This window comes from Scylla paramamosain, chromosome 40, assembly GCF_035594125.1.
Source record: "Scylla paramamosain isolate STU-SP2022 chromosome 40, ASM3559412v1, whole genome shotgun sequence".
NCBI classification, from domain to species: Eukaryota; Metazoa; Arthropoda; class Malacostraca; order Decapoda; family Portunidae; genus Scylla; species Scylla paramamosain.
In genome coordinates this window covers 1,204,325-1,216,869 of record NC_087190.1, presented here as the reverse complement: position 1 = coordinate 1,216,869, position 12,545 = coordinate 1,204,325, and the positions used below count along the sequence as shown (strand labels likewise).

At 47.7% G+C, this 12,545-nt stretch overlaps 2 protein-coding genes across 2 annotated transcripts; both read right to left on the bottom strand.

Annotated features, from left to right (window-relative positions):
* Positions 1–71: 71 nt before the first annotated feature.
* On the bottom strand, positions 72–7,496 carry LOC135092676 (DNA-3-methyladenine glycosylase-like). The gene is made up of 5 exons (XM_063991283.1): positions 7,474–7,496; positions 2,474–2,907; positions 1,973–2,179; positions 1,719–1,882; positions 72–1,206 (listed from the first exon to the last, which is right to left on the bottom strand). Exons 2-5 carry the CDS (start codon positions 2,772–2,774, stop codon positions 961–963), a joined length of 918 nt encoding a protein of 305 aa, XP_063847353.1. The 5' UTR covers positions 2,775–2,907; positions 7,474–7,496; the 3' UTR covers positions 72–960.
* On the bottom strand, positions 2,925–7,582 carry LOC135092673 (probable ATP-dependent RNA helicase DDX20). Its single transcript, XM_063991280.1, has 3 exons — positions 7,445–7,582; positions 6,324–7,036; positions 2,925–6,198 (listed from the first exon to the last, which is right to left on the bottom strand). The coding sequence occupies exons 2-3, from the start codon at positions 6,915–6,917 to the stop codon at positions 3,784–3,786; spliced, it is 3,009 nt and encodes a 1,002-aa protein (XP_063847350.1). The 5' UTR covers positions 6,918–7,036; positions 7,445–7,582; the 3' UTR covers positions 2,925–3,783.
* Positions 7,583–12,545: the final 4,963 nt, after the last annotated feature.

The window sequence follows — 12,545 nt, the reverse complement described above, 5'->3', positions numbered from 1 at the left end:
TTAAGAGGTGATAGAAATTTAAAATGAGATGACTAAGTACTTGGTGTGGGGAAGACATCTTAAAGTTATACTAAAAAATCTTTATCATTTAATCAGACTGATAAGAAATCAATTATAAATAATACATACATTTACAGATTCTTTATATTACAGGAGTGCATAATGTCATTCATCCACAGTTTTGAGAATCGCACACTGGCCAATATTCTGCAACACTATTCTCTCACCACAACTACATTTTCAAAAGCCATGGAGATGATTAGCCGGGCTCTCAAGAGTGTTCCTCCTCTTGATGATGCATAAAACTTGTGAATCTGTAACTAGAACCATAAAGACACCCTTAGAAACCTGTCTTTTCAACTACAGACTTTTGAATGTAGTGGTGTGATGCAGAAGTGTTTCAGAATACAGGTTACTGACTCCTGGCCACCTTCATCCTCTTGTATCTTAGCTCCCGTAGTCAGATCTGTGGGTCAAGCTAGAGCCTCTCACACTCAACCCAGCCTCCTGCTCACAGAGAACCAGAACACTACTCACATCTTTATTGACATGGGTAGTGTGATGCTCAGCCTGTCAGGTGATGGTGGTTGTGATATTCAGTGTTGATGCTGAAATGTTCTTCTGAGGTAGTCATCTGTAGCAGGCAATCTGTCCTAGCCTTTCTTTGTTTGTTCATCTTGGTAAATAACTCTTCTGTACATTTACTTTCACTCATCTGGGGTAATTATCTATAGTGTATAATCTGTTGTAGCCTTCATTTACTGTTGTTAACCTTGGTATATAACTTTTTTTGCTCATTTACTTTCTTGCAGACAGTTTAACACACACACTGACAGACACTCACACTATCATATGCCTCTGCCTGCTGGTCCCTCACACTCACAAGCTGCTATTAATCTTGGTAAATCACTTTTCTACCCACTTATTTTCACACACACTAAAATACACACACACAGACACCTACCCTATCATGTCCTTCTCTGCCTGTTTGTCCCTCACACTCACACACTTGTTACCCAAAATATAAAACCTGAGAGGCTTCTTGGCCCATTCTGCCCCATAGGAGTCAATGCCAATCCTTGCACTGACCACCACTTGGCCCTCACCCACTCCTGCTCCTCTTATGCCATCCTCTTGCTCCTTCTCTTCCTCCTCCTCCATCCAGAACACATCCGACTCCGCCAAATCTAGCTTATTCGCTGATTCCTGAAAAAGAACAGGTTTAGTTATGATATGGTACAAAGTCAATTATGTGCCATTTCTCCAATACCAAGTAATTTATGTAGTTATGATATGGTACAAAAGCCAATAATGTGCCATTTCTCCAATACCAAGAAATTTATGTTATCTTTTTTCTTTGTAGAAAGTAAGTACAAAATTAAATTGAGAATCACAGGAAAGATAAAAGAGGAAGAGAGAAACATAAGAGGGGAAGACAGACACAAGTAGAGAGGAAGAGAGGGAGAGGAAGACAAACAAGTTAACAGAGAAAGTCATAGCAACCACACCCTGGCACATACACCCTCCCACCTCATCCACATGATAGAGAATTGAAAGTAAAGGGGCACAGTCTCCTAATTCATATGACACGGCACTTCATCCTATATTCTCTTCCTTACTGAACAAGTGAGCAATGAAGTGAAGGTGAGGATGAATCAATAGTTTCTCTTTAAAGCTAAATCCACAAATATAACAAGAAATAGGTGTGTGTCCCTTACTTTGGTGAGTGCAAGGGCCTGGCATAACTTAGAGGGGCCATTACACAGTTGGTGGGGCTTGAGTGGAGGTGCGGTGGCTCCTCTCCGAGCGCCCCTCCCCTGCACCATCATCTCCAGGCCCTCTAGTGGCTCAGCAGCCCTCACCAACACACACGCACCATCACCTGGGCCAGCACAGAGTGAATAAGTCTGAGATTTTGTCAATGGTACAAGATGTCAGGAATCTGATCAGGCCAACACCATCACCACCTCACCTCTGCTGGACACATTGAAGCAGTGGTACATGCCATAGATGCTATACACATAGGCTGTCCCAGGTTTCATGTACATGGGTTCATTCCTCGGAGTTCGCTTTCCCCCGCAGCTGTGTGAGGCCTGGTCTGGCCCGCCCAGGTAGCTCTCTGTCTCCACGACTCTTGCCGACACCCGCCTTCCATCCACCACTCGCACCACCACCTTCCCTATGGCAGAGAGAAAGAGTTTGGTTAGTATAGTGCCTTGGAGGTCCTCTCAAGCTTGCAAAGTGTTCAGTGTCTTTCTTCAACTCCCAGAGATTGTGATGTAATGGCTGCTTAGAAAATGTAGGAAAAAGTTAGGTACATCTTGCTTTATAAATACTGTTACTTTTCATTCACTAGTTAAAACAAATCTGTCTTGTCTGCCAAAGCTGGGCTCTACAACACACACATGATTCCACACAAAGTCACCAAAAATATAAACACAAGAATCAGTGTATGACCTCAACTAGACCTTACCAAGGAGAGCTTTGGCCAATGCAACACACTCTTGGTCATAGAATCCCTCCGTGATCCTCTGTCCAGGTCCCTGAGGCTGTGCTGGGATGGGCAGTGAGACTAGAGGCCCAGGAAGAACAGATGGTGATTCCTTAGCCAAACATAATGTAGCTTTGCCTTCCTCTCCCTGTGTGCTCCTTGCCTCATTCCCCCCCTCAGTGTGGACAAAATAAGGACTTCGTATCTCATCCTCTATGGTCTGGGAAGTTTTCAGTACTTTGCAGTCAGTGTTTGTCTTGGTTAAAGAGCGTTTCCGTGGCATTCTGAAGGCTAGGAATGTACAGCATCAAGATTAATTCTCCTAGCCATTCACTGCACTGAGGGTGAGTTTGTGAGGCATTGATCAGCAGCATACAAGGACCAACATGTCACTTTCTCTGTTCTGATTTGTGATTCTGTAATTTAAAGAGAGTTTGTTCAATATTACTTTATTATATAGTTCACACCTCCATCACAGACTGGTGTGCTGTGTTCTGCCAGTCAGCTCATCCCGTAAACCAAACCACAGCATTCACCACACTTATTTCCATTTTGCTGGATAAGTGAATGTTGCTAACTAATTTTCCTCCCATAACAAGCAATTATACATGTTCACAGCCCTGCTTTATTAAAAAATATGTAAGAATTTGAATATGCAAAAAACTGAACATTTTCAAGATAAAAAAGAATTGTTGTAACCTTACTATACACAATTATAAACAAATAAGTACACACAAAAAAAAGTAAATGAGCAAGAAGGAATTTTTCAAGGCATCACAAAGCTCTGGTGTAGCTGCTGTTTATATAAAAGTAATAATTTAACTTCACATACACTTTCCTACTCAGATCTGACATTATTCAATCAGTCACAAATGCAGAAATGCTCACTGCTCCTTTTGTGTCATCTAAAACATATAATTTACTTTCACTATCGCCTGTCTATTCACAATCTCTAGTCAGTTAGGCATGTAAGGCCACACTGTAATGTCACTTCTCTCTCTCTTCCCTTCACTTTAGATATCACAGTAGTTCCTTGGTACACAATGCAGAGTGGCAGTGTTACAGCTGTTTGTCACTGCTCTCTTCTTTCCCTTTCTCCTGATTAAATATCACAACTTTTCTCCTTGTCACTCCTCCCTTCTTTCCTCTTCTGTTGCTGTTACTACTGCTTAAGCCACTGTTCTCTTCTACCTTGTTCTGTAGCTGTTACTGCTGTCTTGTCACTGTTTCTCTTTCCCCTTCAGTTTAACCATCACAGCCGTTCTTTTGTTCATAGAGCAGAGTGGCAGTTACTACTGTTTATGTCGCCTCTCTCCTCTGCCTTGTTCTCCAGCACTGTGGCAACCCCAGCCATGCCTTGTTGTTCCCTCACCACCTGTCTGCTCCCCCCACTGCTGCCTCCTGTTGTGGTAATCCTGAGACACATACAGACTCACTCGTCCCATGTTGCTCACATACTCCATCATTGACGCAAACTTGCATGCACTTCTTATGTATGCGTCCATCCCCTGTGTGTACCCTGTGTGTGTGTGTGTGGGTAGTTGTGTGGATTCATGGTAGCTGTGTCCTTGGTTGTAATCATAGTACCCTTGGTTATAGCCGTTGTAGGTGTTATGGTCTGCATACTGGTTGTAGTAGTACTGTTGATTCTGATCATAACCTGGGTACCCTTGGTTGTAGTTGTAGTTGTTGTTGTAACCACTGTAATTGTAGTTGTCATGGTAGCTCTGATAGTGCATTGGTTTACTCTCTGCTTCATTCTTACTTTCCCGACTTTGTGTCTTTCTTTGCTTCCTCTCCTTCGGACGTGTTCCTGTGGTGTTGTGCACTGGCTGTTCTCTCTGAGGCTGTGGTGCTTGGCTGTGCATTGCTGAGAGGTGCTGTGCTGTGTGCTGTGTGGGGTGTGGGGGTGAAGAAACATGCCTTTGTGGGGGTGAAGAAACCTGCTTTTGTCCTGTAGTGGGGAGCTCTGAGTCACTAGATGAGGATGAGTCTTCAGAACTGGATGACTTTTGGCTTTGTTTAGATTTGTGGTTCTTGGGTTGGGAGTGACTGGAGTGCTGGGAGGTACTGGGTGATGAGTGAATGCTGCCAGTGCTTGGTGTGGGGGAAACGGGAGTGTGAGGGAAGGCATGTGTGGACCGCTGTATTTCCTCCTCCAGCACCTCCCTTGCATTCCTCCCCTGAGTCATTGCATCAAGAACAGCAAAGGCATCAAATCGCACACCACTCCATGCCTCCTTCCTCTCCTGTGCCTCCTCTCGCTGCCCATCCAGGTACTTCTCTAGGGCAAATACCTCACTCTCAGTTGCCTCCACCTGTACAGGCCACGGTGGGACTTTTACCTGGGTGTCTGAGGTTGGGGTGGACGTGTTGTGGTGTGTTGTGCATTCTGAGAGCAGGTGGGCATAAGACATGGTGACTGGGGGGGGTCTGTGCCACACCCTGCTTACTAGAGACATGACAGTGCCTTTGGTATTAAAGTCTGTCTCTGTGTTGTGTTTCTTCTGAGTGTCTGTGTTCATTTCCTGCTTCTCTCTGTGTTTTTGGGGTGATTTTTGTGTATTTTTGTGAGTGTTTGTTTGTGTGGAAGTGTTGTGTCTCTTCATGTTTCCTCTGTTCTCTTTTTCTTCCTCTTCCTCCTCCTGATTGTGGTCTCTTTCTTTCCTTCTCACTTTCTTCTTCACCTCATGATCTCTTTGGGTTTCTGTAATTGTCTCACACTTTGCCTCACTCACTGGTGGGTTCACATCTCCATTCACGAATTTGTTGTTGTTCTTTGACTGCACCTCCCCATTCTCCTGCTGGGGTGTGGCAGGGACAGACTCCTTCCTGTAGGGCTTGTGTGTCTTTAGCCAGGCATGTGCTTCCTCCTCATCTAAGTGGTCCACCTCCCTCAGTCTGGTTACTTCTTCCTCCTTCCCCTCATTTGATCCTTCCACCCCTATCCTTCCTTCCTGTGATTTATCCACTCCCTCTTCCTCCTGTTTTTCTATACTTCCTGTTTTTCCCTCATCTGATTCCTCCATTCTCACCTTCTCCTCCTTCCCTCCTTCTGGCCACTTCCATCCCTCCACCTTCTTCATGGCCAGATGGTTCACCCAGTGCTTGCCAGCCAACAGCAGCCTGACATTGGCCAGTGTGGCAATGGCCCTGGCCCCGTACCACTCCTCTGGGCCGCACACCAGCATCACTGCAGCACCCCGGGAACCATAGCGGCCAGCACGGCCTGCTCGGTGTAAGTAAGTGGCTGGCTCTTGGGGAAGGTCGAGGCTCACCACCAGATTGACATGGGCCGAGTCAAGGCCACGCGCTGCCAGGTCCGTGGCCACCAGGATGCGGCAGCGGTGGGTCTGCAATGACTCCAAAGCAGCTAGGCGCTCCGTCTGGCACTGAGCCCCTGTGAGGTAGGCTGATGGCCACCCCTCGGCCTTGAGTCGGTGACACACGGACTCAGCACGGAGTTGTGAGCCTGAGAACACTAGGCACTGGTTGAAGGTGACATGGGAGAGCAGCCGCAGCAGCTCTGCCTCCTTGGCTGCCTGACGCAGATGTGGGGATGCCACGTGTTGCAGGCGACACACCACCTGGTTCACCCCAAGCAGGGCTGGTGAGTCTCGGTCCAGCCGCACATGCGATGGGGAGCGCATCAGCCCCTCAGCCTGGGCCGCAGCACTATCTGAGAAGGTGGCACTCAGGCACAGCACCTGCAACATAGCACCTGTCACTCATCTGTTTGCTCTCTCTCTCTCTCTCTCTCTCTCTCTCTCTCTCTCTCTCTCTCTCTCTCTCTCTCTCTCTGACACACACACACACACACACACACACATACCTGTTTGTTGAGGGGCAGGGCACTGGCCAGATCAGTCACCGGGCCGAGGAAGTTTCCCTCCAGTAGGCGGTCAGCCTCGTCCAGCACCAACAGCCTAACACAGTGCAGGTGCAGGTGGCCCAGAGACACCAGGTGAGCCAGGCGGCCTGGGGTGCCCACCACTACCTGGCACTGCTGCAGCCTGGCCTTGTCATCAGCCAGCTTGGTGCCACCAATGACAACTGCTGTGGACAGGCCAGGCATGGCGCTGGCCAATGTGGACACCACCTGTGCCACCTGGACAGCCACCTCACGCGTGGGCGCCACCACCACCACTTGGGTGGCTGGTGAGGCAACACTCACAGCTTCCAGGGCCACCACAGCCAGCACACATGTCTTGCCAGTGCCACTCTTGGCCTGCACCACCAGGTCCAGGCCACAGCGCCCCAGGGGGATGGCCGCCAGCTGGATGGGGCTGGGTCGCTTGAATCCTGCAGTGTGCAGACCAGCCAGCACCGGCTCAGACAGCAGCAGGTCAGTAAAAGTCACATTTTCATCAATCTCAATGTCACGGGTCCGCTCCTTCTCCTCCAAGTGGTGGGCAACCTGCTCCATGGTGGTGGTGGTGCAACCTCTCCTGTTTTCACCTCCACACCGCTGGTGGTGGTGGTGGCTAGGCAGCAGGGTGAGGCAGTGACCACCTCGTAGGAGCAGTGTGCTGCTACCTCTCAGTACTGTTAGAAATAGATGTGTTGGATGAGATAAGGCAGTAATGTGATGCCACTTATCGACTGAGTAGTGTTCAGTGACGCTGTGAGGCGGAGTGGGACTGATGCTGTGTGATGAGAGGAACTGTGTGCTGCTGTGTGAGACTGTTAGGTGATGGTAAGTGTCAGTGAGTGACGCTACCTATGTGATGCTGTAATGGTGAGCGCCAGTGAGTGATGCTGTGATGGTGAACACCAGTGTGTGATGCTGTGATGGTGAGCGGCAGTGTGTGATGCTGTGATGGTGAGCGCCAGTGTGTGATGCTATGATGGTGAGCACTAGTGAGTGATGCTGTGATGGTGAGCGCCAGTGTGTGATGCTGTGATGGTGAGTGCCAGTAAATGATGCTGGGTCTCCGTGAGTCTCAGCATTACCCCGTGAAGAGTGATTGGTAGCCACGCACGAAAGCCCCCGCCTGTCTGCCTTTCTTGCACGTGAAGCTCGATCTTGATCTTGATCTTGATGGTACAGGTGGCACAGGATCACTCCTGAGCCAGGCCTTTGGATCGGCAACTCCTGTAGAAAGGGAAAAAAAAAAGAGAAACGAACAGCATCCTCTATCCTAATTGTTCATACACCTGGCACGCCACATTCTCTCCAGAAACTCTTTCACCGCCTCAATCATCCTTTCATTGGCCTCTCTACCCAGTCCCAGCAACAACACCATCCATTCCTTTCCTGTCTTCTCCACTCTTTCATTCCTATCATGCCCTAACTCAGTCAGTATCACTTGCATCATCTCATTCCTGTCTCTGGCATACTGCACACACTCCAGCACCACATGTTCCACCGTCTCATCCTCTCCCATGTCACACATCTGGCACACTTTGCTGCGGGACTCAGACCACCTGTAACTCCTTGCATTCACATCCATACACTGTGCCCTCGCTCGGAAGAGAAGATCACCGCCCAGGCTTCCATCATACCACCTTTCATACCTCGGGGCCTCTTTCTCCTTGTACCATTCCAGGGTCTTCTTTCTTTCCATCTCATTCTTCCATTCATTCAGTCCCACACATTTCACTTCTTTGTCTATCTCATTCTTCCATTTTCTCACATCCCATTCGGCTCCCACTCTTCCTCCTCTTGTTACCACCCATTCACGCTCATTTTGATTCCTCCCAGCCATTCTTATCGCCCACACAACTTGCAATCCATTCCTGTCTGTCATTCTCATGCATCTCTTCCTCCATTTGCTTCCACTTTCATTCCACAGGTACACCTTCCTTGCTATTCTTGCATCATCCATTCTCTCAAGCCTAATCTTGTACCTAAGTGTGGCTTTTGTCAGTCTTTCTCTGAAGGTGCTCCATCCCATGTCACCTCTCAAGGCTTCAACTGCTGTGCACCTCGGTGCACTCAGTGCCATCCTTGCTACTTTGTTCTGGCCCACTTCTAACTTATCAATTTCACTTTCATTCCATGCAATCACATCCATACCATACATTATACATGGCACAGCCACACTCTTCCACACTTCTCTCAACACATCATACTTACTTGCTCTCATCCTTGCCGCGCTTCCCAATCGACCTACCCACTGGTTTACCATACTTATCTTTTCATTCTTTGCCTTTGCACACCCACTAGGACTCATCCACATCCCTAAGTACTTGTATTCTTGCACCTGTCTCAACTCATTCTCTCCAAGTCTCCATACCACATTACTTTCATCCTCTGATCTATTCACAATCATTACTTTGCTTTTCTCACTGCTAAACCTTACTCCAAAGTCTTTACCATAGCCATCCACTACATCCAACAAACTTTGAAGCTCATCTGCCGATTCACTCATAACAACTACATCATCTGCATAAAGGAGCACACATACTTTATCATTCCCCACACTTACCCCTACATTCATTCTTCTCATCCTGGCTGCTAGCTCCTCTGTATACAGGCTAAAAAGGGTTGGTGACAATATACAGCCCTGCCTAACTCCTCTCTCACTCTTCACCCAGTCTGTTTCTATGTCTCCTAGCCTGTATCTAGCTCTTGTGTCCACATACATACTTTGCACTACCTTAACTATCTTTGCACTCAATCCAATCTTTTCTAAGACTCTACCTAACATTTCTCTGTTCACTCTATCATAAGCTTTCTCTATATCCAAAAAACCTAGGTACAATTTACCCCCATCCTTCTTTTTCTTCTCAATCATTTCATTCACCACAAACATATTGTCCTCAGCTCTCCTGTCCCTACGAAAACCATTCTGTTCTTCACCCAGCACTCCAGCTCTCTCAATCCATTTACACAGTCTCTCATTCAACACTGCACTGAAAACTTTACCTACTGTATTCACTAATGCAATTGGCCTGTAGTTCTTCAGCTCATTCTTACTCTTAAATCCTCCCTTATGTAACAGACACACTCGGCTCTCATTCCACTTTCTTGGCACTCTCTCTTCATCCCACACTCGGTTGAATAACTCAGTCATTCTGTCTATCACTACCTCCCCACCATTCTTGTAGAACTCATAGGGTATATCATCTGGACCTGCTGCCTTGCCATTCTTCTGCCTTCTCACACACCTCTCCACTTCATCCCTACTGATTCTTTCATCCAGTTCATCTGCATTCTTCCTTTCCAGTGTTACACATTCTTCTCTCACACTAAACATCTCACCTACCCCACCTACTTCTTCCCAGAACCCTTTGATTGCCTCCCTGATTCCATCCTTCTCTGTTATAACTACACCCTCCACTTTTAGACTCTCCACACCAACACTGCCTGACATATTCTCACCTCTCATGAACTTGTACCATTCACGGCCACCTTCCATACCTTTCTCCCTTAAAGATTGAATCACGCTCCTTTCACTCTTCACTTTAGCATTCATTATCATTCGTCTCGTCAACCGCTGCTGCTTCACATACGCTGCCCATGCATTCAGATACTCATTCTCTGCCTCATCGCTTTCATGCCTCTTTTTCCTCAGCCATCTACACTGTCTACTCATTCTCTTTCGCTCCTTCCTAGCCGCTCTGATTTCATCATTCCACCATGGTTTACATACATTCTTTCTTCTACCTACTCTCACAAACCCTATCTGGTTCTCAGCAGCACCCCTCACGTCCTCAACCAGTTTCTCATTCAGATGCTCCACGTCATGCACACTTTCATCGTCCCAGCTTCTCTCACTCAGATCAACCTGAAAGTTCTCCCACCCTACATCTCTCAGTCTCCACTTCTTTCTCTTACTTGCCACTTTCACTTCATTCCCACCCTGCATCAAGCACTCCACAACCAGCATGTTGTGATCGGACACAATATCAACCAAACCATCCTCATCTATCCACATGTGCGACACAATTTCACGCATTCTTCCATTCACCAACATGTAGTCAATTGCTGATTCCTGTTCTCTTGCACTCCAAGTCACACGCCCCTCTGCCAAAGTAACGTTCAGATTTTCCAGCTCCAGTTCATCAACAAACTCTCCAAGCATTTCACCATTCCTGTTCACCTGTTCCCCCAGTATTCCCACATGTGCATTCATGTCACCCATAACTAGCACTCTCTCCTCTCCATGCTCTCTCACAACTTTCTTAAGTATGTCATACTTCCTCCTATTTTCCCTCTCTGCTCTTTCACCCATGACAGTCATGTACGCTACCACCAGTACCACCTTCTCTGGTCTGCCACGACCATCCATGCATTCCACTCTTACTGCAAGCACATCCTCACTACTTGTACACTCCCCCACATCAATCTCCTCTACTTTCAGTCCTCTTTCTTTCTTGTAGAGTAGGGCTACGCCTCCTCCCAGTGTTTCCTGTGCCTTACGCCCCTTTCCAATCATAACATACTCGCATCCCTCCATTCGTACATCATCTCTCAGGTGAGTCTCAGTGAGCCCGACTAAGTCGAACCTCCACTCCCTGAGCTCCTTGCATACATCCTCAAACTTGCCCACACCCCATCCTCTCACATTCATACAGCCAATCTTCACGCATTTACTTGCCTGGTTAGTCTCTTTTCTTTCATGTTTGCTGACATCAGTGAGTCCTCCTCGTCATGCGTCGTCCACACAACACACCTGCCTCGCCCTCATCCACTCAGCCAGTCGACGTCCTAGCCTCTCATTCCCGTTGTGGTTGAGGTGGACCCCGTCTCTCCCGAAGAATTTGTCCTGGTCAAGGATCCCATCCATGTCCAGGAAGCTCACGTTGCCCTTCTTCTCTGCCATCCATTCCATCTTGATCTTCATGAGTTCCATGCATATCTTGCGGTTCGTTTCTCTTCTAACCTTCTCATACTGCACTCCTTCCCGTGGGCGCCGCAGGACCCCCACCACAGCCACACACATCTTCTTTTCTTCTGCTGCCCTCACTGCTTCTATCACTTCCTTTACTGTGTCTTCAGCACCTGCCTCTACTAAGTTGTTGCCTCCTCCTTGGACAACTAGCAGGCTTCTCTCTTCCATTTCTTGCACTTCTTCCTTGACTTTCCTCTTGATGTCTTGGATCTTAGCACCTCCCATGCTGGTGCACTCAATTTCCCTTCTCACAAAGTCAGGAGTCTTCCTTACCATGCTGTCTCCAATGACACGTACTGGGGCTTTCTTGACTACCATTCTCTTCTTCCTTGGGCGTCTGTCTGTTCTGGCCACTTCCACCACTTCTTGCTGGTCTTTTCTCTCTTCAGTCTTCGTCGTCTGTGCTTCTGCCTCTTTCATCAGGTTTTCTGTCTGGGTGCTCTGCTCCACTCTCTCTTCTTTTTCTTCATCCTGGTTCCTCCATTCATTGAGGCTCTTGCTCAGGCATTCCCTGCAGAGGAACACCAGAAGCTCGAACCCCAGCGCCTTCATGTTGGCCTCCTTCATGCCCACACAGGCTACATGGAACCAGGCCATGCATCTCTCGCATGCCACAGCCCTTTGCCTGTTCGCCACACTCTCCTCGCATGAACCACACGCGCTCATCACCATTTTCAGGGTATTTCAGCACACAGGCAAGAAATATAAACCACAAAACTCAGAGAAAACTCAGAGAGCAAGGCAAAGCCACTTGTACACACCGCGGAGCAGCCACTGATACCAACGTTTGTTGACAGTCTTGATCTTTATCGGGTCTTTGGAACGGCAACTCTTGTGGGACGAAACAAAGCAGAATAATATCCACCACAGCACAGTAATTCCTACAGCACATCACATTCTCTCCAGGAACTCCTTCACTTCATCTTTTCATTGGTATATCTATAATTTTTCTTATCCCTCTCCTTTCCCAACTGCTGTACAGGGGCAGTAGACACCTGCCGAAACGATAATTACTCCCAGTGAGGTCTAAAGCACTGTTCAGGGGGTGCTGTGAACTTATCATTAAACCCAGCTGTGACCTCACTGAACGTTTCCCTTTGTGTCTCACAACACAAGGGGGCAGTCACAGCCTGCCCTCTAAAGATAACTCTCTTCCTCCACACAAAACTACAAGCACCTAATAACACACACACACACACACACACACACACACA